Source organism: Equus asinus, chromosome 11, assembly GCF_041296235.1.
Source record: "Equus asinus isolate D_3611 breed Donkey chromosome 11, EquAss-T2T_v2, whole genome shotgun sequence".
Lineage (NCBI taxonomy): Eukaryota > Metazoa > Chordata > Mammalia > Perissodactyla > Equidae > Equus > Equus asinus.
In genome coordinates this window covers 6,850,995-6,876,174 of record NC_091800.1, presented here as the reverse complement: position 1 = coordinate 6,876,174, position 25,180 = coordinate 6,850,995, and the positions used below count along the sequence as shown (strand labels likewise).

At 40.3% G+C, this 25,180-nt stretch overlaps 1 protein-coding gene across 5 annotated transcripts in view; it reads left to right on the top strand.

Moving 5' to 3' along the window:
• Positions 1 to 25,180, top strand: part of MIPEP (mitochondrial intermediate peptidase) — a 186,301-nt gene that overhangs the window by 21,791 nt on the left and 139,330 nt on the right. For 3 of the 5 annotated variants that reach the window (XM_044777435.2, XM_044777434.2, XM_014843223.3), the window contains exons 6-10: positions 610 to 792; positions 1,350 to 1,506; positions 5,928 to 5,976; positions 7,437 to 7,497; positions 12,072 to 12,124. In XM_044777435.2, the coding sequence (XP_044633370.1) occupies positions 610 to 792; positions 1,350 to 1,506; positions 5,928 to 5,976; positions 7,437 to 7,497; positions 12,072 to 12,124 (503 nt within the window). The remainder of the gene's footprint in view (positions 1 to 609; positions 793 to 1,349; positions 1,507 to 5,927; positions 5,977 to 7,436; positions 7,498 to 12,071; positions 12,125 to 25,180) is intronic. The other 2 variants (XM_070520407.1, XM_070520408.1) reach the window with 2 other exon arrangements.

Sequence of the window (25,180 nt, the reverse complement as noted above, 5' to 3'; positions counted from 1 at the left end):
TGGGGGGTTTTTTGGTGAGGAAGATTGACCCTGAGCTAACATTTGTTGTCAGTCTTCCTTTGTCTTTCTCCCCAAAGCCCCACTATGTAGCTCTATATCCTAGTTGTAAGTCCTTCTGCCTCTTCCATGTGGGATGTCATCACAGTATGGCTTGATAAGCAGTAGTAGGGCTGCGCCCAGGATCCAAACCGGCGAATGCTGGGCCACCTAAGTGGAGCACATGAGCTTAACCACTACACCACCAGGCCGGCCCCCCTAATGTTGTTAATCTCAAAAGATCATTGTAAGTTATATAACCTAGACATAAAATAGAACTCTAGAATTTATGTAAATTTTACAGTGTAGAAACACTATAAAACCATAAGGATAATCTTTTTGTTAGGATATTAAATATCTATCAAAAATAGAATTAACATCATAGTATATTATAATACATTTATGACATAATCAATATTCTTAATATTCATTTCATTTAATATTTTTAATAGCTTATTAAATTATAATTCAGCTATATATGTTGATTTGCCGTCTTTATAGATTGTCTATTAAGTTAGTTGTGAAATATTACTTCAAATGCCTTTAAATAACTTTTATTCCCTCAACATACAGCGTAAAAGAGCAGTGGACTTGAATGTTAAAATCTTGGATTTGAGTAGTACATTTCTCATGGGAACCAACTTTCCTACCAAGATTGAAAAGCATCTTTTACCAGCACACATTCATCATAACTTTGTATTCACCGGAGATCATGTTATAATTGATGGTCTGCATGCGGAAGCACCAGATCCCTTGGTATGTGTATTCCATTCTCTGAATAGTCCAGGTCCCATCTGTGTGTCACCACTGTTTTAACCCCAAATTCAGTGATAGTATAATCATACCTTTAAAAATATTTTAGTGTTACTAAGCCCTGAAAATTTAACTGTGGGATTTTTAATGCCATAAATGTTTTGAATGATGAAAATGGTTCAGTTATGCACGTCTCATTTTTAAAGTGTGATAAATAACAGCAGTGATCAACAGTCTAGACTGCTCAGAATATTCCTGCACGCAGTCTTCCCTTTCCCCAGGTGGAGGTGCTTCATGGCACCTGTGTACTTTCTGGCATGTGCATTGGGTAAAATTTTGTCCCACCATACCCCACGACAGAGAACTCCAGTCAAGTATGTTGTTGTATCCCATAGTAGTTTATGAATCTGAAAGCCTTATACACCTGCGTAAACCATCATTTTATTTCTAAGGCAGTGGTCACCTGCAGACTAAAGTGGTGAGAGTCAGCCTCTATTATTACTGCCTGGGACTTTGTATCATGGTATTTATGTCTTTCACCACTTACTTTTTAAATATAGGTGCGAGAAGCTGCTTATAAAATCTTTCTTTATCCCAATGCCGATCAGTTGAAATGTTTGGAAGAACTGCTCAGCAGCAGAGACCTTCTGGCAAAGTTAGTAGGGTATTCCACATATTCCCACAGAGCTCTCCAAGGAACCATAGCTAAAAATCCAGGTAAGCTTGTTGAGCCAACTTTTGTTTTTCTTGGTGAGGAACATTGATACTGAGCTAACATCTGTTGCCAATCTTCTCTTTTTGCTTGAGGAAGATTGTCCCTGAGCTGTGCCAGTCTTTCTCTATTTTGTATGTAGCATGCTGCCACGGCATGGCTGACAAGTGGTGTAGGTCTTTGCCCAGGATCCAAACTCAGGTACCGAACTCATGAACCCCTGCAGTGGAATGTGCCAAACTCAACCACTACGTCATGGGACCAGCCCCTTGTTGATCCAACTTTTAAGGGCAAAATAAGATTTTTATGGAATGGAACTTCTGATTTTAAATTTTATAAATTACTATTCTATTTTTAATATAGTCAGAGACCCATTTGTGGAGATTTTCTATATCTTTAGATAGAAACAATTTTTAAATTGAGCTAATAATTTGGAATATATTCTGTCCAACCAAATTATTTTATTTCATGTGCATGTTGAGAGTAAGTCATACTTAAATTTTCATTGGTGCTAATTTAAATTACTTTCATTTTATCTCAACTAGTTTCTGTGCTCAATCTAACCAAATTGGTTAGAATTAGTGTGAGAGCAGATGAAAGATCAATATTTCTGCTGAAATAAAGGTTAAGATAGGCTAGGTCATATAAAAACCCGTAGTTCTATAAGCCTCCTTTTCAGGGGGAAGCATACTGCGTGGGAAGGTTTGTGCTGCGTGGGGGAAAGCATCTTTCCTTGGGTTTGTGATAAGCTCGCCTTGTGTTCTGTTGAGTTCTTTATGATTTATAATGTATGGGAGAAAATGTTATACGGTAACAATAATATGAACACATGTAGTAGGTTTTTTCAAAGACGTTTATTAAGTTACAGCTCTAGTTGGACACTGAGTCAGCAGCAGGGTGACTGTGATGGTGGAGCTGTGCAGATGCAGGATGCGTTTTAGAGGTTGCAGGTATGAGACTTGGTGATGTGTTGAGGAGGAGCCGGAGTGATGGATTCCCTTGGTTTCTGGTTGTGCATCTGAGCGGACATGCCTTTCACAGATGGGGGAGCACTGGAAATGAACTCCGTGGGAGAGGAAGATCACATCCTTTGTTCTCTCTTGTCTTTATTCCTTCCATGTTTATCCTTTCTCTCTCTAGTATGTTCGTATCTTCTCCAAAGTTTCCTTAAATCCGCCTTATCTTATTTCTCACTCTTTTGTAAACCCCCGTTTCCTTTGACCTGTCAGGCTCTCTGGTGAGCCATGGGCCCATCATACTCGTTCCTTCGCTCGTGTTGTTCCCGGAATAGGGAACAGCTCCCCCTTCCCAATCTGTCTCTTAAAATCCTGTCCAGTTTTTCAGTGCTCTGCTCAAAACCCACCTGTTCCATGAAGCTGTTAAACTCTTTTTTTAAAGTAGGGCCTTTCCTCCAGTGAGCTGGGAAGTCATGGGAGGGTCTGAGCAGAGAAGTGTGATCGTTTGACTTAAGTTTTAGTGGTAAATCATGTACTGCTGTTACTGAGACAGACTGCAGAGAGGCAAGGGTGGAAGAGAGACCATTTAGGAGCTATTTTGCAATAATCATGAGAAGGATGGCAGCTTGACGAAGCTGGTGGTGGTGGAAAGATGAGGTCAGAGTCTGGATGTATAGCATTTTGAAGGGAGAGCCAAGGTTTTCCACCTGAACAGCTGGAAAGACAGAGTGAGGTACTGTTAGCTAAGATGGGGAGGACCAGGAGCTTGGTGGGGTTCAAGTTAAGTTTGAGCGGCCAGTTGGTGTTCAGGTGGCGACGTTGAGTAGACAGTTAGATATACAACTGTGGAACTGAGGAGAGGGTTCTGAGCAGGAGTATAAATTGGGTCTTTATTTAAAGTCATGAGACTATGTGAAATCGCCAACCGAGTGAGTATATTTAAAGAACAGAAGTCCAAGGACTGAGCTCTGGGACCTTCCTAGTTTAAGAGGTTAGAGATATGAGGAAAACTCAGTAAAGGCCACCAAGAAGGAGCAGCCACTGAGAGGGGAGGAAAGTGAACAGTGTGTGGTCCTGGAAGCCGAGCGAAAAAAGCGTCTTAAGGAGAAGAGAGTGATCAGCTAACTCAAAAGTTGAGGGCAGGTGAAGTATAAAGAAGGTTGAGGATTGACCGTTGGCTTGAGCACTATGCACTAGAGGTCACCAGGCCTGCAGGGGACTGACCACTGGCTTGAGCAGTGTGCACTGGAGGTCACCGGGCCTGCCGGGGATTAACCACTGGCTTGAGCAGTGTGCACTGGAGGTCACCGGGCCTGCCGGGGATTAACCACTGGCTTGAGCAGTGTGCACTGGAGGTCACCGGGCCTGCCGGGGATTAACCACTGGCTTGAGCAGTGTGCACTGGAGGTCACCGGGCCTGCAGGGGGCTGACCACTGGCTTGAGCACTGTGCACTGGAGGTCACTGGGCCTGCTGGGGATTAACCACTGGCTTGAGCAGTGTGCACTGGAGGTCACTGGGCCTGCAGTGGCTAATGCTGGATATCATTCTCAGCAAGTCCATTGCTCACTAACTGCTTAGTATGGTGAGATTTTGGAGTAAGACTTGTGCGCATAGACACGTAGGATGTGACCTGTGTCTTTGAGGAGTTTATAATTTAGTTGGGGAGCTTACGTATATACATGTAAGATAAATAGTAATACAGGTTGATGTCTTCTCAGTGCAAATGCATAGTATAGACAGAACAATGCCATAGGATTTTAGGAGTTGGTGAAGTTTATCAGATGCTTATGTGGCTGTTGAATGTTTTAAGAGGGAAGAGAAACTTGAGATGCACAGTGAAGGAATGGTGAGCTTTCAGCAGGGAGAGGGAGGAAGGCAGGAAAGGGGCTAGATGAAGGTCAGGGGTAAGGTGGGCATTCATGGCGCAGGTGAATTAGGAAATGATTTTCCAGTGAGGCGTGTATTTGCTTTCAGAGGGTTTCAAGCTCATTCTTTTTAATATGACAGTTTTCCAGGTACATTAACTGAGGTAGATTTTTCATTTATAAGATACTAGAAAAACAAAACGGGTGAAAGTTAGTAAAAAATGGTTATTTAGAAATAAAAAGCATACACAGAGATTTATTTGAAAACAGTTCTTTATGGTAGCTGGTATGACATCCTAAAATAAGATCTCATTTTTAACTAAATAACAGTTCTTTTCTGAAATTCCTAATACCATGTAACATGGAACATGAACACGAGGCGCTTTTTTAAGATGACTGTGTACAGGGCTTGGTAAGTGTTGACAGTGGCAAGAAACCCTGTGGTTTCTTGGTTTAGGTTAACCTCTGGGCTTCTGTCAGCCTTTTATTTTACTCAGAAAGAAGATAACTTAAATTGAAGAGGGCAAGAAACTTAAAACCATATAAAAGATCATCTGGAAAATATAAAAACAGTGTTTGTGGCAAACTCTGAAGTGCTTATGCTAGCTCTATATACATAAATCAATGGCAAAAGGTGCTACATTTAAAAATACACATGAAAAATTTCCCATCATGGGAAATAATGGTAATTCCACTAAGTTGCCTTTATGGGTTTGTAAAATATAGTGACTTACAGCTGAAGTATTTTAAGTGCTTAAAAAAATTCTAACAGAGCTTAAAGTTTTAATGTTTTAATTTTGTTGTGTTTTCTTTTGGTATTGATCCAGAATAGATTATTCTGCAGCTGTATGTAAGAATAAAAATAGTTACCCAGGAAAACACTAATTTTTTAAAATTGAATTTTCAGTGAATCATCTTTGTAAATTGTACTGATTTTTTTTTTTTTAGTGAGGAAGGTTGTCCCTGAGCTAACATCTGTTGCCAATCTTTCTCTTTTTGCTTGAGGAAGATTGTCCCTGAGCTAACAACTGTGCCAGTTTCTCTCTATTCTGTGTGGGACACCACCGCAGCATGGCTTGGTGAGTGGTGTGTAGGTCCGTGCCCGGGATCCGAACCTGTGAACACTAGGCCGCTGAAGCGGAGCACATGAACTTAACCTCTACACTACCATGCCGGCCCCTGAATTGTACTGATTTTTATGAACAAATGAGAGTCTGGCTGTCTTTCTAAAACTCATAAAAAATTAGGCATGTCTATGAAACTTATTTTTTTCTCTTATACATGTGAATAGATAGAAACAGTATGAAATTTTGAATTCTTTTCTTTAGCTTCCCATTAACTCTTTTCGTTTTGGGATATAATCTAAGGCTTTGGATTATTACTATGTCAGTTTAACTTGTTTTTCTGATAAAGAGATCATCATCATCATCTAGAAATATTCATTGTATGCCTACTTAATGTTAGCAACCCTGCTTCCCTTTGAAAATCTTCACTTTAAGGGCATGATAGAGTACAGGTTATGATCATCACATTATAATCTTAATAGGTATGTTCATTTTATTTTATGTAATTAAAGATACTTTCTTTTGGATTTCACTTTTAGAGACTGTCATGGAGTTCCTTGAGAAACTGTCTGACAAGCTTTCTGAAAGGTTAGTTTTTTATTATTCTCTTTAGAGTATGTGTCATTTAGTTTTTTTTAAAAAAAGACGATTTATAAATTACTAAGAAGTGAGCTATTAAGAATATAAATGTTGGAATATTGGGTCAGATCTTTGGACTATTTAGCAAGAGAATAAATTAACTACGAGGTATACTTTGAAAGCACATACTTGTCTTCCTAAGATGACGGTCTTGAAAGTGTAAGCCATCCCCCATGATTAACCAGTTAATTAGCTTGAGGTGATGTGTATTTAAAAAATTTTTCCAAACCTTTTTGAACCTATATATTTTACCTTGTACCATTAATTTTATAACAAGTTCATAAAGTAGTATTTCTCTTCTTTTGGCCTAAATATAGGCGGCTCGCAAATGTGGTAAATTGATCTGTGTTTTTGATTTTAAGAAGGCTCTGCTTCAACCTTTGTAATTTCAGGCTGGACTGTTCCCTCTCGGTAACGAGTCCCCGTGTTATGTCCCTCCTTCCCTCTGCCCACTGCCCGTCTCTCGGGTCGTGTCACTGTCCTCACTCGGACACTGCAGTGCTGCGTTGAGGGCGGTGCTCCAGGAGCCTTCCGAGCCCTGGGGTTCCAGGAGGAGGCAGGTCATGCTTTGTTAAGAGGGTGCTGCGCTCTTATTTCTTTCTTACACTGCCGTCTAAAATTTCATTTGCCCTTTTCACTACATTGTGTTAAATTTTAGCTCAAATTTCCATTTTCTAATATAAACTCATGCCTTAGAACTCAGTCCTCTCTAATTTGGATTATATTTATAAATTCTAGAATATTCTTTTAATCTAGTGAACCGCTGTGGCTTTCATATAATAAAGAGGAAGTGTTAGTTGTGCATATTTGAGAATTTATTCTACTTGGTTAGTTAAGTGTTAGTATTCTTTCTTTACTTGTCTGTAGCTATAGATTATATTTTGAGCAAATGTCTTTAGATTTTTACAGTAATATATAGGAGTTAATTCTAACAGAAACTTCATAGTCTACAAATATTAAGCATATATTTGATTATCACCCAGCTAGAGTTTTTCTGAAGGGGAAGAATTATGAATAGCAGTGTTAAACATACTCTTTGTTAATATTCTTTTCTAGAAAGTAGTACATTAGTCTCTTAGCTTTTTGAGAGTTGGGAAAGAGTAGTGATTTCAAGTCTGTGGATTAGCACCTTGCGTGTTTCTGTAACATGGCTAATTTTTCCAAGCTGTAGTATTTTCAAGAGATGTATCTGCCAAGGTGCTTTTTAAGGTAGAAATTGCAGTAACTGACTGATGTATATACTGCTGTCTCTTCTAACACATGTAAATTTGGATTAATACTGGTTTATATTTGCACTACAAATTACTGATTTTATCATGAATATTGGGAAGTAGCATAAGCAAACTGGTTTTTTATAATGTAATCATTAAAATTTTGTCCTAGCAATTAATGATAAACCTGTTTTACAGAACTATAAAAGATTTTGAGATGATACGAGGGATGAAAATGAAACTAAATCCTCAAAATTCTGTAAGTGACAATGTTGGAATATTTTTGTTATAAACAGTCTGTCATCTGAGGTCATTATCTTTTGACTCTGGAACTTTCTTACAATATGCTGAAGGTGAATACAGTCTTATTTCTCATTTGTGATCTTGTTTCTGATCCTTGGGCTTGGTGAATAGAGTCTTGAAATATTTGATCTATACGTCTCAGTTTGACATTTCCAGGAAATCCAGTATTTTTGTTGGTTGGTTGACATAATACAGAAACACACACACCTATAAATGTAGAGTAACACAGAGTATGTTAATATAGACTCATGCAAAGGCTGTGTCCATTCTGTAGGAAGTTGGCGTCTCAGTTTGAAGCAGGCTTTGAGGAGGCTCAGTGGAGGGTTGAGTGGCAGGTGGCAATTTTAACCATCGATGTAAACAAACACTCATTTGTTTGCTAATTTATGGAGGTCAGTTAAGTAGATTGATATTGACTGGCAAGGTACACCCTGTCCTAAAAACACATAAAAGTTGTTTTCAGTCAAGAGGCCAAATGATTACTTGATCTTACTGTACAGACTAAGTGTCCCGTGGCCAAGGTGCTGCCCGTGTGATTGGGGAGCCCTGAAACGTGATGGGATTCCAGGTGTTGGGCCTTGGTTCTCATTTGGTTCCAAGGTGCTGCAGGATTGCTGGGGTTGTTGATGCTATTCCTCTGTGGGTGTTGTCGTTGGGATGGCTTGATTGCTGGGGTTGTTGACACTGTTCCTCTGTAGGTGCTGTCGTTGGGATGGCTTGATTGTTGGGGTTGTCGACGCTATTCCTCTGTAGGTGCTGTCGTTGGGATGGCTTGACTTGGTGGTAGCCGCCAGAGCCATAGCCACAGGGAAGATTTAGGGGCGATGAACCTTGCAGAGTTAGAAGCTATTTCGTGGCTTCCCAGATACAACCAATAAGAAATACAGTAGTCCGCTCTTAGCTGCGGTTTTGCTTTCTGCAGTTTCAGTTACCCATGGTCAACTGAAGTCCGAAATATTAAATGGAAAATTCCAGAAATAAACAATTCATAAGTTTTAAATTGTGAGCTGTTCTGAGTAGCATGATGAAATCTCGCTGCATCTGGCTCCATCTTGCCTGGGACGGGAGTCATCCCTTTGTCCAGGGTATCCACACTGTGCACGCTGCCCGCCCGTTAGTCACTTAGTAGCCATCTTGGTTATCAGATGGACTGTTCCGGTATTGCAGTGCTTGTGTTCAAGTGCCCCTTATTTTACTTAGTAATGGCTCCAAAGCGCAAGAGTAGTGATGCTGGCAACTCAGATATGCCAAAGAGAAGCCGGAAAGTGCTTCCTTTAAGTGAAAAGGTGAAAGTTCTCAACTTAATAAGGAAAAGATATTGTCTACTGGGGTTGCTAAGATCTACGGTAACTTCTGTTACCGTATATTGTTTAAGTGTTCTATTTTATCCTAAATTATTGTTGTTAATCTCTTACTGTGCCTACTTATAAATTAAACTTTATCATCGGTGTGTATGTATAGGAAAAACGTGTGGGATTTGGTACTATCCACAGTTTCAGGCATCCGCTGGGGGTCTTGGAACATATCCCCCATGGATAAGGGGGACTGCTGTGGATTAATCCTGTCAAATGCACCTATTTCTAGAGTAACATGTCACTTTGTTAATTTTGGCAGAGTAACTAGGATTAGTCATCTGCACGCTTTGGCTTGGTAGGTAGGTCCACTTAGGAAACTAGATAATAAATCAGAATTTAGTTTGGTGAATATAGAAACAGAAAAAGTAAAGTGTGTTGCCAAAAGTTAATTCATTAAACGCTAATATGACTTGAAACTGTCCTCCCTGGACATTTTTGTTTAGCTTATTGATTATTTTGCATAGCTTATTGTTGTTCTGCGGATATTTGTGAAACACCCAATCTTCTAATGAAGTCCCTGTTTTGGTGACTGGAACTACCCTAGCTAGAACCTGGACTAACTCTAGGCCACTGGTTCTCAAAACGTGTTCCCTGGACCAGAAGCAGTAACATCACCTGGGAACTATTAGAAATACAAACTCTTGAACCCCCATGAGACCCACTGTATCTCGAGTCCCACAGTCTGTGCTTTAACAAGACCTCCAGGTGACTCACCCACCCTCCCCCCATCGTCACTTGTCAAGTCCTGGAGATTCTGCCCTCCCGAGCACTCTTCCTGAGGAGGATTCTCTGCTCTCCGTGCCTGTTGCCACAGCCCTGGTTGAGGTCATTATTTCTTCTCGCCCAGATTCGAGTTGTAGTTGCTAAACTGGTTTTCAAGCCTTTTCTTTTGGCTTCTTTCAAAGGCATCCTGGGTTTCAGGCTGCTTAGCAGTGTGCCTAGCTCAGTGTTGGACATAGAGTAGGTACTCAGCACTTATTTGAAGTATGAACAAATGAACCAATGAATTGCCACCAGAGGGATTTTTCCGAAAAGCACATCTGATCTTGTCACTCTGTTGTTTAAAATTTTTCAAAGGCCTGCTGTGATTGTCAGATTTACCTTCCTGTTTCTTAGCTTTTCCCACCAAGCCATTCATAATTTTGCCCCTGCCTGCTTCTCTAGCCTTATCTTCTGCCCCTATAAGCCAAGTTAGTGTCCTTTGCTCCCTACTGATAACCTGTATGATGCGTCTGTGCTTTTTTCACTTTCTTTTTGCTTTGCTTTCCTTTCTTTTAGTTTTTAATTCTAACTAATATTTCTGTGCCAGTAACTATGGCAGGTAGCTTCCAGTCGCTCATAAATACCACGCACGCGAGTGTCTTTGCCTCTTTCTTATCTGGACCGAGAGCTCCCATTCTTCAAAACTCAACTCAGGCTTTGTCTCCTCCAGACATTTCCTGGCCTTCCTCTGTGACTGAAATACCCTTTTCATGGGCTCTGTTTCACATGGTGCAACATCATAGACATGACAAACTGTTCTCCGATGGTGAGGCACTTGTCTTCCTACTGCTGAGACCAGCTCCTCGGTACAGGGATCACATCCTGTTTGTTTTTGTCTCATTAGAGTCTGTGCTCTGTCTGGCATGTGGCAGGTAGTAAAGGATCATCTGGTGGAGGAAACATGTGCTAGAAACTGAACAGCGAGGGGCTGGAGCTCCAGGGGTGCTCTCCCTGCTCTTCAGGAGCTCATGGGGAGAAAGAAAGTAAACCTACAAGTACCTTACGTTAGTTACGTTCTGTGATAAAAGTATGGGATATGAGAAAGAACACCTTGTTGTTCGAGGAGATAATGTATAACCTGAAATTTTAAAGGATAATGGTAATAAGGACAGAAGCCAACCTTCATGGAGCTTTCACTCAGTGTTGGGTCTTCTGTTGAATGGTTTGAGTGCTTTAAGCAATACTGTTTGGGACATGCTGTTGACTCATTCAACAAATAACTATTGAGGGACTACTGTGTTCCAGGCAGTGTTCAGGGTGCCAGGATATAATAGGAAAAATGCAAACAAAATCCCTGCCCTCATGAAACTTACTTTCTAGGGGAAGGAAACAGATAGTAAACACATGAAAAGAATAAATGTATGCTGTGTCATATGGTGATAAGAGCTATAGGGGAAAATAATGCAGAGCAAAGGGGATGAGGGTTGCTATTTTATATGGGGTGATCAGTAAAGACTTCTCTGGTAAGGTGACACTTGAGCAGAGACTTGGAAGAAGTGAGGGCGTACGCCATGCAGATACCGAAGGGAAGAGCATTCTAAGCAGAGAGAACAGCAGATGCAAGGCCTGAGGCAGGAGCCCACCTGGTGTGATCAAGGAACAGCCAGGAGACCAGTGTGGCCAGAGTGGAGTGAGTGAGGGGAGGTCACAGGACGTGGGCTCAGGAGCAGCGGGGCGAGATCAAAGCGCGTAGAAGGAAGACGGAAAAGCATTGGCGAGCAGAAATAACTTTTCCAAGTCATACACCCCGTGTGGCTTGAGAACTTGAACCGAAGCAGTCTCACTTCACAGCCTGGTCTCTTAACCACTCTTGTCACCTGGACCGTTTGTGGGGAGGATGATCCGTTTAGGTAGTCAAGCCTTCCTTTCTTTCAGGATTCCGTGCCAGTTGTCAAAAACAACTATTATTACAATACTTCTGTAAAGCATATTTTCTTTGCCAAGATTAGAGTTAATTCTGCCTTAGTTACGTTTTAAATTGCTGCTTTCATTTTGGCGATCCACCCTAAGCTTCTTGCTTACATCTGGAAAGAACTCTAATCTTACCTTTAGTGCCCTAATCTTACCTGCAGTATGTTTTGTGGATTAATACATCAGTTACATTTTGGGAAAAATTTCAACATGGCTGATTTAATCCATTAATGTTGACTTTTATTAGTTTACATTTTAGAATGACATTTGTTTACCTTTTCCCCAAATTCTGGGATTATGCCTTATTTATACCTCTGTACTCATTGATTCCAGGGCAGTCAAAATAAAGAGGCAGGTATTTCCTGCCAAGTCATGAATTTTTAGGGTTTTCATAAAAGTTTTCTGATATAAGACAGGTTTACATTTTATAAACAGGCTACATAATTGATAAAAATTATGAAATAGTCAGTAACTTTCATAACAGTGAATTATTCCATTGTAGGAATTAATGCCTTGGGATCCTCCTTACTACAGTGGTGTGATTCGTGCAGAGAGGTAAGTTTTTTGAGAAATATTCATATATGAGAAGGAAGAGGGAAACTAATATTTATTGAGCAGTTTGTATGTTAATTATGCAACTACTCTCCTCACTCAGTTGCCCACATTACAAACCTGTATCCCCTCAAATTCAGGCCCTTTGCTGGCATGGTCAGCACCTGCTGACGTGTTTTTTCACCTGAATTTCAAAATCACGCTTTACCCTCCCCCACAAGCCTCCTCCTCTATGGCTTATGTCATTTCCTTGATTATAACTTTTGTTGTCAATCATATCTCAATTTAAAAAAACCAGAGCTTTTAGATGTCTTCCCATGGTGCCTACAGTCTGGCCCCTCTGCCCCTGCCCGTGGGTGGCTTCCAGGTTCACTTACTGGACCATGAGCATTTTGGGGCTGGGACTTTGCTAGAACCCTTGTTGTACCCGTTTCTGGCCCAGGGTGGGTGCTCAGCAAGTATTTGTTGAACCAATGAAGGAATAAGGTAATAGTTGGCATGGTGCTAAGAGATTTTCTTGTTTTCTCATTTTTGTTTGAACATATTGTCAGCATGTTATTGGCACATCTGGAAGGATGGAAAAAAAGATTGAGGGAACTTAAGTTGATGGCCGTACTCATCTGGCTTCTGTATTCTCCTGTGTTTGTTATGTTGTGGCAGAGTAATGGATACTTTTTTCCCCCTAAATATACCTTATTTCTGTCATTTTTACGTTTGTATGTAAACCTAAGAACTACGGAGCCGTGTTTAAAGTGCACACATTTTAAAATATTTATGTCCCAAGCAACTTTATGTGCACAATAGGAGTTTTAAAAAATCTCAGAATCCTACCCTTTAACAAATGGTTAGCATTTTCCTGTTATAGTTCACTTTTGAAATATGCAGTTTAACTAAGAGAGTTAAGATTGGTTCAGATAATGGAAGAAAATAAAAATTTTATTACTTTTTCCTCATTAAGCAAGTTGGCGTATATCAGGATGATAATATATTATTTGATTGGTATGAAGCTTTAGAGACTTTTTGTTACTCTGCATTATTCAGGCATCAAATGCCTCACTAAAGCTAGACCTCGTTTGTTTAATTCCTTCTTTGGGCCTTGGGCATAGAAGCAGAAGGCAGTAACCACGCGCTCCTTTCTACACTGGCAGGAGGACGCGCCCCAAGGTTGGTCAGTGTGAGAAGAGCTGCCCACCTGGTTCTCACCCTTCTTCTCCTTTGGCTTCTCCTTTATGTCTCTGTTCCCAAAACCAATCTTACTTACAAAGCGTAATTGTCTCATGACCTTTAGGTAGTAATGCTTTGTCAGCTACTATTTTTTATACCTGTATCCCAAATTCAGCTTCAATCTTCTTCTCGATGAAAGCACAAACTGTTATTCAAAATCTGTAATATTTTGATCATGGTGAACAGTAAGTGCTTAGAACACGTATAGCTTAACATAAAATAATTGTTTCACAAAGGGTGTTTTATGAGTGCAAAACTTCAGACCCTGCTCCCTATAGTTGCATAAAAAAAATCTCTTTTTTTTCTTTTTGGAGGAAGATTAGCCCTGAGCTAACATCTGCTGCCGATCTTCCTCTTTTTTTTTTGCTGAAGAAGACTGGCCCTGAGCTAACATCCATGCGCATCCTCCTCCACTTTATATGTGGGACGCCTGCCATAGCATGGCTTGACAAGCGGTGCCACGTCCGCACCCGGGTATCCAAACCTGCGAACCCTGTGCCGCCAAAACGCAACGTGTGAACTTAACTGCTATGCCACTGGACCGGCCCCTGTAATATCTCTTTTAAAATTTTTCACAGAAAGATTTGACTTGGTTGCTTGGCCTGTTAAGAAGTGGCAAAAAGGAACACTAAATACTTCCTCCTGCTAATGCTTTCCATATTTATATATTTTATTTGATTTTTGATATTGGAAAAGTAATATAAATTAGATGTATTTGTTTCTTTCTAATTTTTGCTACTGTGATTTTTCTGTGGTATTCCTCTATATCATGCCCCCCTGTTATTAGTTAATGCCTTAACCTTAAATTTAAGTGATATTTTTGTCATTTAACTGTTCTCTGTAAGGATAACATGCCCGAAAGGTGGTTCTGTAGAAATTAACGTATGAATATTTGAAGATTTGGAAAGATAGAATCAATGGGGATTTAAAGTATATGCTTTAGTTAGGGGTATGAGGTCCCTGAGAAGTTTGGTAGTGATCTTAAGCAAAAGCTGTTGAATAAAGGATAGCAACTCCTCCATTTCTGCCAAAAATACAACTTTGGGAAGTCTTTATGTTGCTGATCGACCCTGGAGTCAGCACTTAGAGATTCTTGAGCCCCCAGTAGATTGTGAGTTCTCACCTCCACACCAGCCACAGAGACAGGGTCTTATTGTCCAAATCTGCCCCTGGAAGGAGTGGGAACGCCTGAGGCGGCTTGGCCGGGAGCCTGTGCCCTGAAGTCTGCCGGGCTGGGCAAGTCCTGGCTCCTCCTCTAAGCCAGCTCTTCATGATCTTTGGAAAGTTCCTTATCCTTTGCAAGCCTCTTAGCAAGGTTGTCTGTAAAATGGGGGTTATATTGGGGGCTGGCCCCGTGGCCGAGTGGTTAAGTTCTCGCACTCTGCTGTGGCGGCCCAGGGTTTTGCTTCTTCGGATCCTGGGCGCGGACATGGCACCTCTCATCAGGCCATGCTGAGGCAGCGTCCCACATGCCACAACTAGAAGGACCCACAACTAAAAATACACAACTATGTACTGGGAGGCTTTGGGAGAAAAAGGAAAAATCTTTAAAATGGGGGTTATAATAGTCCCTGCAGCATAGGGCAGGATTAGTGAGATGATGTTTTTGTATTATTAGTACTAAAATAGCATTATTGTATGGAACTGGCCGTCTGTGGATGTTGCTCTAGAGAATGGCTCACTTTAAGAGATGAGTTTTAAGTGTTTCCTGGAATCTTGTGAAGGAGTGGTAAGTTCTCCTTAAACAGTGGAGGTTTCTCCCTGAGAAAACACTGGTCTAAAGCGTAATCAGTGTATCAGATTAGTTGTTGAATGCTCATCGGAGAAGCTTGGATGATAGACAAAGAATACTGAAACAGGGCTGTCCATCCTGCCAGGGCTTCCCAGCACCGCTGTGTCCAGAGCCAGGAACCCTCTGTCCGGCTGGCAGGACAGCTCACTTTGGGTCACTTCCCTCTTCAAGGTCATGAGATTACCACTGCCTTCAGAATAAAGTTGGAGCTGTCACTCAAGATCTTCCAGGATCTTATCACAACCCACTTTGCTTTAACAAAAAATACATACAGCCCCACAGTTATTTGTCGGGTATGGCCTGCCTCTGGTTCTCTCCCACCACTCCTCTCCCTCCCCAGTTTACGTCAGCCACACTCGACTCTCTGCCCCCAGCCCGCTCCCTGTTGGCCTCAGAGACGGAGCCGGTGTCCCCCTGTTGGCCTCAGGGATGGAGCCTGTGTCTGGTGGCTCATAGGGTTCCCTTTGCCTTCCTTGTCTGTCTTATCTGTGAAATTTTGCCGCATCCTGGAGGCCTCCGGGTCTGTGCCAGCCTCTGCGTGCAGCTTCTACCTCCACCGTGCTTGCAGCTTACCTGCTACACCGTTGGGCCTCTCAGCACGTGTTCTTCTGTGTCATGTTGTTAAATGTATTTCGTCAGCCATGTCTTCTTTTTTTTTTTTTATTGAGTTATTGATAGGTTACAATCTTGTGAAATTTCAGTCGTACATTAATGTTTGTCAGTCATGTAGGTGCACCACTTCATCCTTTGTGCCCACCCCCCACCCCACCTTTCCCCTGGTGTCCACTAAACTGTTCTCAGTCCATAATTTTAAATTCCTCATATGAGTGGAGTCATACACAGATTATCCTTCTCTCGCTGGCTTATTTCACTTAACATAATTCTCTCAAGGTCCATCCATGTTATTGCAAATGGAATGATTTTGTTCTGTTTTGCAGCTGAGTAGTATTCCATTGTATATATGTACCACATCTTCTTTATCCATTCGTCTGTTGCTGGACACTTAGGTTGCTTCCACGTCTTGGCTATTGTAAACAGTGCTGCAATAAACATTGGGGTGCATAGGACTTTTGGGATTGCTGACTTCAAGCTCTTTGGATAAATACCCAGTAGTGGGATGGCTGGATCGTATGGTAGTTCTATTTTTAATTTTTTGAGGAATCTCCATACTGTTTTCCATAGCGGCTGCACCAGTTTGCATTCCCACCAGCAGTGTATGAGGGTTCCTTTTTCTCCGCAACCTCTCCAACATTTGTTGCTATTAGTTTTAGATATTTTTGTCATTCTAATGGGTGTAAGGTGATATCTTAGTGTAGTTTTGATTTGCATTTCCCTGATGATCAGCATCTTTTCATGTGCCTATTGGCCATCAGTATATCTTCTTTGGAGAAATGTCTGTTCATGTCTCCAGCCCATTTTTTGATTGGGTTGTTTGATGTTTTGTTGGTGAGTTGCGAGAGTTCTTTATATATTATGGATATTAAGCCTTTGTCAGATATATGACTTGCAAATATTTTTTCCCAGTTAGTGGGTTGTTTTTTTGTTTCAATCCTGTTTTCATTTGCCTTGAAGAAGCTCTTTAGTCTGATGAAGTCCCATTTGTTTATTCTTTCTCTTGTTTCCCTTCTCTGAGAAGGCATGGTGTCTGAAAAGATCCTTTTAATACTGATGTCAAAGAGTGTACTGCCTACGTTTTCTTCCAGAAGCCTTATGGTTTCAGGTCTCACCTTTAGGTCTTTAATCCATTTTGAGTTTATTTTGGTGAATGGTGAAAAAGAATGGTCAATTTTCATTCTTTTACATGTGGCTTTCCAATTTTCCCAGCACCATTTGTTGAAAAGAGTTTCTTTTCTCCATTTTATGCCCTCAGCTCCTTTGTCAAAGATAAGCTGTCCATAGATGTGTGGTTTTATTTCTGGGCTTTCAATTCTGTTCCATTGATCTGTGCACCTGTTTTTGTACCAGTACCATGCTGTTTTGATTACTGTAGCTTTGTAGTATGTTTTGAAGTCAGGGATTGTAATACCTCTAGCTTTGTTCTTTTTTCTCAGGATTGCTTTAGAAATTCGGGGTCTTTTGTTGCCCCATATGAATTTTAGGATTCTTTGTTCTAATTCTGTAAAGAATGTCATTGGGATTCTGATTGGGATGGCGTTGAATCTGTAGATTGCTTTAGGTAGAACGGACATTTTAACTATGTTTATTCTTCCAATCCATGTACATAGAATGTCTTTCTATCTCCTTATGTCGTCATCCAATTCTCTCAGAAAGGCCTTGTAATTTTCATTATATAGGCCCTTCACTTCCTTAGTTAAATTTACCCCAAGGTATTTTATTCTTTTTGTTGCGATTGTGAATGGTATTGTATTCTTGAGTTCTTTTTCTGTTGGTTCATTACTGGAGTATAGAAATGCTACTGATTTGCTGTAGTTGTTGATTACTTCTAACAGTTTTCCAATGGATTCTTTGGGGTTTTCTATATATAAGATCATGTCATCTGCAAACAGTGAGAGTTTTACTTCTTCCCTCCCTGTTTGGATTCCTTGTATTCCTTTATGTTGCCTGATTGCTCTGGCCAGGACCTCCAGTACTGTGTTAAATAAGAGTGGTGATAGAGGGCATCCTTATCTCGTTCCTGTTTTCAGCGGGATGGCGTTCAGTTTTTGCCCATTGAGTATCATGTTGGCTATGGGTTTGTCGTATATGGCCTTTATTATGTTGAGGTAGTTTCCTTCTATGCCCATTTTGTTCAGAGTTTTTATCATAAATGGCTGTTGGATCTTGTCAAATGCCTTCTCTGCATCTATTGAGATGATCATGTGGTTTTTATTCCTCAGTTTGTTGATGTGGTGTATCACGTTGATTGATTTGCGGATGTTGAACCATCCCTGTGTCCCTGGTATGAATCCCACCTGATCCTGATGTATGATCCTTTTGATGAATTGCTGAATTCTGGTTGCCAAAATTTTGTTTAGAATTTTTGCATCTATGTTCATCAGTGATATTGGCCTGTAGTTCTCTTTTTTCGTGGTGTCCTTGTCAGGTTTTGGTGTCAGCGTGATGTTGGCCTCATAGAATGTGTTAGGAAGTGTTCCATCTTCCCTAATTTTTTGGAATAGCTTGAAAAGGATAGGTATTAAATCCTCTCTGAAAGTTTGGTAGAATTCCCCAGGAAAGCCATCTGGTCCTGGGGTTTTATTCTTTGGGATGTTTTTGATTGCTGTTTCAATCTCTTTCCTTGTGATTGGTCTGTTCAAATTGTCTGCCTCTTCTTGAGTGAGCTTTGGGAGATTGTAGGAGTCCAACAATTTATCCATTTCCTCTAGGTTATCCATTCTGTTGGCATATAGTTTTTTGTAGTATTCTCTTATAATCTGTTGTATTTCTGCAGAGTCTGTTGTTATTTCTCCTCGCTCATTTCTGATTTTGTTTATTTGAGCTCTCTCCCTTTTTTTCTTTGTAAGTCTGGCTAGTAGTTTGTCAGTTTTATTTATCTTCTCAAAAAACCAGCTCTTTGTCTCATTGATCCTTTCTACTGCCATTTTCGTTTCAATAGTATTTATTTCTGCTCTGATTTTTATTATTTCTCTCCTTCTGCTGACTTTGGGCTTCATTTGTTCTTTTTTTCTCTAGTTCAGTTAGGTGTGCTTTAAGGTTGCTTATTTGGGATTTTTCTTGTTTGTTAAGATGTGCCTGTATTGCAATGAATTTTCCTCTTAAAAGGAAAATTTTTTTTTTTCTTTTGCTGTATCCCATATGAGTTGGTATGGCATGCTATCATTTTCATTTGTTTCCAGGTATTTTTTTATTTCTTCTTTAATTTCTTCAGTGATCCATTGCTTGTTCAGTAGTGTGTTGTTTAGTCTCCACATCTTTGTGCCTTTCTCAGCTTTTTTCTTGTAATTAATTTCTAGCCTTATAGCACTATGATCAGAGAAGATACTTGTTATTATTTCAATTTTTTTAAATTTGTAGAGGCTTGCCTTGTTTCCCAACATATGGTCTATCCTAGAGAATGTTCCATGTGCACTTGAGAAGAATGTGTATTCAGCTCTTTCAGGGTGGAGTGATCTATATATGCCTATTAAGTCCAATTGTTTTAGTTTTTCATTTAGCTCCACTATTTCCTTGTTCATTTTCTGTCTGGTTGATCTGTCCATTGATGTGAGTGGGGTGTTGAGGTCCCCTACTATTATTGTGTTGTTTTTAACATCTTCCTTTAGGTCTGTTAATAGTTGCTTTATGAATCTTGGTGCTCCTGTGTTGGGTGCATAGATATTTATAAGCGTTATTTCTTCTTGATGAAGTGTTCCTTTGATCATTATATATTGTCCCTGTGTGTCTCTCTTTACCTGTCTTATTTTGAAATCCACTTGGTCTGATATGAGAATTGCAACACCTGCCTTTTTTTTCCTTGCTATTAGCTTGAAGTATTGTCCTCCACCCTTTCACCCTGAGTCTGTGTTTGTCCTTGGGGCTGAGGTGTGTTTCGTGGAGGCAACAAATTGTTGGATCTTGTTTTTTAATCCATTTTGCCACTCTGTGTCTTTTTATTGGAGAGTTCAGTCCGTTTACATTGAGAGTGATTATTGATGCATGTGGACTTAATGTTGTCAATCTGTCGCTCATTATCTTGTTTTCCTGTGTTTCTTTTCCTGTGTGCTTTAGACTACCCATTTAATACTGCAATTTCTTATGCTGGGTTTCTTAGATTTTTCCTTATTTATGATTTGTGACTCTGTTCTGTACTTATTTTAGTGTCTAACCTTGAAGTTTGTAATTAGAATCTTGTGTATAATATAGTCTGTTCTCTGGTGGTCTCTTACTTACTTGACCAATACTGATTTAGACCCTTTGCTCTTCCCCTGCTAAATAATTATTTTCATTTTTTATTCCAACTCATCTTATTAATTGGTAGTTAGAGTGCTAAGATCATCCTTGTTTTGGTAGTTTCCTTACCTTTACCCTAATGCTATAATTGAATATTTGCTATCCTGTTCTGGTTCTATCCATCGGTCTCCCTAGTCTGTGGATTGTGTCCCTTTTCTCCCTTTTTCTTTTTACAGGTATGAGAGCCTTCTTGAGGATTTCTTCTAATGGAGGGCTTTTAGTTACAAATTCCCTTAACTTTTCTTTGTCTGGAAAAGATTTGATTTCTCCCTCATATCTGAAGGAAATTCTTGCTGGATAGAGTATTCTTGGCTGAAGGTTTTCATCCTTTAAAGCTTTGAATATATCACTCCATTCTCTCCTAGCTTGTAGGGTTTCTGTAGAGAAATCCGCTGACAGTCTGATAGGGGCTCCTTTATAGGTTATTCTCTTTTTTTTTCTTACTTCCCTGAGTATTCTTTCCTTATCTTTCCTTTTTGCCAACTTTACTACTATGTGCCGTGGGGTAGCTCTTTTTACATTGACAAATCTAGGAGATCTAAAACCCTCCTCTACACACATTTCTCCATTGATCCCTAGATTTGGGAAGTTCTCTTCAACAATTTCGTTAAGCACACTTTCTGCTCCATTTTCCTTTTCCATATTCTCGGGAATTCCTATGATCGTTATGTTCTTTCTCCTCATTGAATCCATTATCTCTCGGAGATTTTCCTCATTTTTTTTAATTCTTAGTTCTCTTTCTTCCTCTGTCTGGCGCCATTCAGCCTGTCTGTCCTCGATTATGCTGATTTGCTCCTCTATGTTGTCTACACGGGCATTCAGGGAATCCGTATTCTGTTTTATCTGGTCCATTGTGTTTTTCATCTCAAGTAATTCTGTTTGATTCTTCTTTATGATTTCAATCTCTTTTGTGAAGTAACTCCAGAACTCGGCTTGTTTCTCTATCTTTCTCTCTACCTCATTGAGTTTTTTGATTATAGTGCTCTGAATTCATTTTCACCTAGTTTACCTATTTCCAAGTCCTCAGGACTTAATTCTGTGTTTTTATTGTTTTCCTTCTGGTCTGGGGCTTTTATAAATTGCTGGATGGTAGAGGAGTGGTTTTTTCACATGGTGGTAGAATTCAGTTGCAGTTACAGCCTGTCGCCACTAGATGGGGGGGGGGTCGAGAGCCACGTGTTATGAGCTCTCTGCCTTGGGGCAAGATGGCTGCGCCCACTGGCTTTGCGGGGGGGGGGGGGGGGGGGGGAGGGGAGGGGCTGTTACTCACACGCGCAGGTCTGGGTTCAGATCAGTTCTGTTCTCTGGTCTCCCAAGGCCCTTGATTTATGGGGTCCCTGCAGGCGGAAGCTTTCCCCCCGTCAGCGGGTCTCCACTGAATCAGCGGCAGGAGTCCTGGATGATCCCCCGGTTGCGCGGCCCCTCCCCCGCTCCTTCCCGACCCGCGCGGCAGCGATCGCAGACTCTAGGGGAGGGAGCGATGTTCTCTCCTACCGTTCCAGTGCCTCTGAGGGTATAAGCTAGGTTTATGATCTCCGCCTTCTTGGTATTGTAGGTCTCTAACGAGCTGGCATTATGTTTATTCTCTGAAATTCAGTTCTTCTAATCTTTTGTTGTATTTTGGAGGGGAGAGAATCCCGGGTCAGCTCACCCCGGCATTTTGCTCCACCCCCTTCAGCCATGTCTTCTTAAAGCTCTTAAACACAAAGTTTGCCATATTTCTTCTCTTTGCAGTTAAATGTGAAACATACACTCTGGGCTCTGAGTAAATACATGTTAGTTGATATCCATTGTTCAAGCCTGTGTGTAAACCAGTAATTGGAAATCCTTATTAAAAGCAATTCAGCAATACATTTTTTTGTAAGGAGAATATCATCTTTTTGTGCTTGACATTTTTCATCTGTCAGGTTTGTTAAAGCAGTGTGACCCTCGAGGTCTTTGTGATGCTCGTCTGTTGACGGAGGTTTCCACCAGGCTTGTTGGTTCCTTGAGTAAGAAAGAAATCACCAACTATTGGGGGACCAGTGTCACCCACCTGATATTCACAAGGGGCTTTAGTTTATTTAAAGTTTCAACACTAGTTTATTTTTTGGCTAGTAACTCAGTGAAAGGACCAGGAAAAAAGATGCAGAAATGCTTCAGATGGGATTGTAAGAATTGGGGGTTTTAAACATCTGTTTTAAGTGGCTTAAAAGGCAGTTGATTGAGTTTTGGTATGAGGTGTCAGTAATCTTGACTGACAAGAGTAGGCTGAAAAGCACAGGTAATGGGTGAGAAAAGACAGGGAAAACAGAACAGTTTGGGTTTGAGGTTAGAAGAGTGGAACAGAGTGAAGATTTCTAAATCCTTGTTAAATTCCTTCACTTTCAAGTTGAGACTTAAATATGTGGTTTGACATGAAATGAAAGATAGAAGGGGATTTCCTTGATTTGAGCTTTTCTTCAAGTTAACCCCAGGGACTTTCTTTCCTTTTATGTTAAATACTTCAGATTTATTTCAAGTTTCTTAAATGTCCACCTAAAGAAAAGAAAGAACCTATTAGAAGTAAGACAAGAAATTAATGTGTTTTAAAACTACCAAAGGTGGATTGCAGAAAATAGTGGCATAAGTGACTGATGGTAAATCTTACACAGCAGCTAATTTTTTTCTTTTTCAAGTTTTAGTGTTAGATTCTTCATGGAAGAGTAGAAGTAATTCTGTAAATTATGTAAAGTACATATGAAATTATTTAAAATTACATTTTATTTTCAAGTAGGCAATACATTTATATAGTTCAAAAAAATCAGGGGCCAGCCCCGTGGCCGAGTGGTTAAGTTCGCGTGCTCCGCTTTGGTGGCCCAGGGTTTCCACGGTTCAGATCCTGGGTGCGGACATGGCACCGCTCATCAGGCCATGTTGAGGTGGTGTCCCACATGCCACAACTAAAATATACAACTATGTACTGGGGGGATTTTGGGAGAACAAGCAAAAGAAAAAAAAAGAAGAAGATTGGGAACAGTTGTTAGCTCAGGTGCCAATCTTTAAAAAAAAGAAATAAAAAAAAATCAAAACAACATTAAAAAGTAGTCATTGAGAGATTTTGATCTCCCTGCCCCTGCCCCCTAGAAGTAATCGTTTTCAAGGTGTCTAATGTATCTTTCCAGTGTTTTGGTTTGTTTTTGATGCTTGGGGATGTTCTTTTCTGCCAGTAATGAGTTTCAGCGAATCACCTTTCATTTGTTTTGGTGCTGGTCTGTCTATGGAAAGTGGGATTCAGGATCGTCTTTTCCTTGCTAAGGTGTAGTCTTAAAATCTCAAGAGCATTCACAGAATGACGTAGGACTGTTTTGTGTTTTAAACTATCCGGAAAACATTGGGTTCTCACAGAAGGATGGCATTGTGGTGTTTCAAGATAACAAAGACTTCTGTTTGATATGTGAAATTGTATACTTTGTCAGTATATGTGTAGTGAGTTTGGTGCTTTCAATTTTTTAAAAAAATTAACGTTTATTATGAAAACTTGCAAAATAAACAGAAGTAGAAGGACTAATATAAGTAACCCCTGTATATTCATCTCCCAGATTGAATATCAAGATTTTGCCATATTGCTTTATCTCTTTTTTTTTCTTTTTTCCTTCCTTCTTGTTATTACTAAAGTATGCTAAAGTAAGTCCTAGACCTCATGTCATCTCACTCTTACATATTTATTATGTATCTCTAAAAAATACAGGTATTTTCTTACATAACCCCAGTACCATTGTTACCTAGTAAAGTTCACAGCGATTTGTTGGCATCATTTATATTCACATTTCCTTGATAGTAGCAGATCTGTTTTTTCCCAGTGAGCTTGTTGGAACCAGGATCCAAAGCAGGCTGACCCGCTGCATGTGCTTTTTCTGACTCTCTGTTACTCCACAGCAGTTCTCCACATGTTGTGCTCTTGCCCCACCCCCACCTTTTTTATGTTACCAGCTTGTTGAAGAGACCAGGCCGTTTGTCCTACAGAATTTCCAAACTTTTGGATTTCTCCAGTTGCTTGTGGTGTCATTTCGCTGGTTCCTCTATTCCTATAATTCCTTTAAGCTGGATGTTATACCCCTCCCCCTCCCCCTGCTCATTATTTTTGGTTATTCTGTCTTATTATTGCATTTCAGATATGGCTATTTAACTTCATATATTGATAAAATTTAAGAAACTGGATGAGGGACTGTCACTGCTCTCCTAAGATTTAGCTCGAGCCTCTGGCATGGGGGTTCTGTCACCTGGTGCCACGTTTGTGTAATATTATCATCCTCTCTCTAAAGTCAGGCCTGCCAGTTCACTTTCCTGCTTCTCTAGGGTGATGATGAAATTGTACTGTATTTGTTAACTTAGTTCTGATTCACGTTAACTGCAATTTCCAGTGAACTCTAGCCAATCTGCACCATTAAGGAAAATTACTCCCTGATTACCAGGAAGTTTGGCTGGCGCGGTTCTGCTGGCAAAGTTTCAGAAGTCAGGATAGAACCAGACTGGCATGGCTGATTCTTTATAAAACAGAGAAAAGAGGTCTCCATTATTTTCAGTACAATGTAATTACCTGAAAGGTAAACAGGTTTCTGGTATCATTCAGTTCTTTTATTGCTACCTTACCTCTATTTAACCAGATAAAACAGTAGCTCTCCTGTGGCTTTTAAGACTAAACATTTCAAAATGCCATCTAGCTACCGCATTATAATCGTGCTTAGACGATCATCCCTGATGCCAGAACATTCTGTTTCATTTTCTTTTGATAAAGTTAAAAATAGTCCTCTGACGATATTGTCACATAAGCTGCTCTTTTCAAGCGAGTGCTTGCCCTAGCCCACACGTGTTCTCGGGCACGCTGTCTCGTGCCTCCTGCAGTGGGCCTCTGTCTGTAAGCACTGCCACTTGGTGCAGATGTTCTCTCTTACACTTGCTCTGATTGAATAGAACAGGGTGAGACCAAAGCCTGTTTACTCACAGTTTCAACCTGGATTTATTGACCGTATGTAATTATGTTATATATTTTTACTAGGTTCAGTGGCAAGATTTTTGGAAGTAATGTCCAAGTTCTTTCTTTACCTTAATTCCAGATGCATTGGGGATTGAAATATAAGTCTGACTCATAGAGTATGCTTCATAAATACAGTGATACACTGATTTTTTTTAAA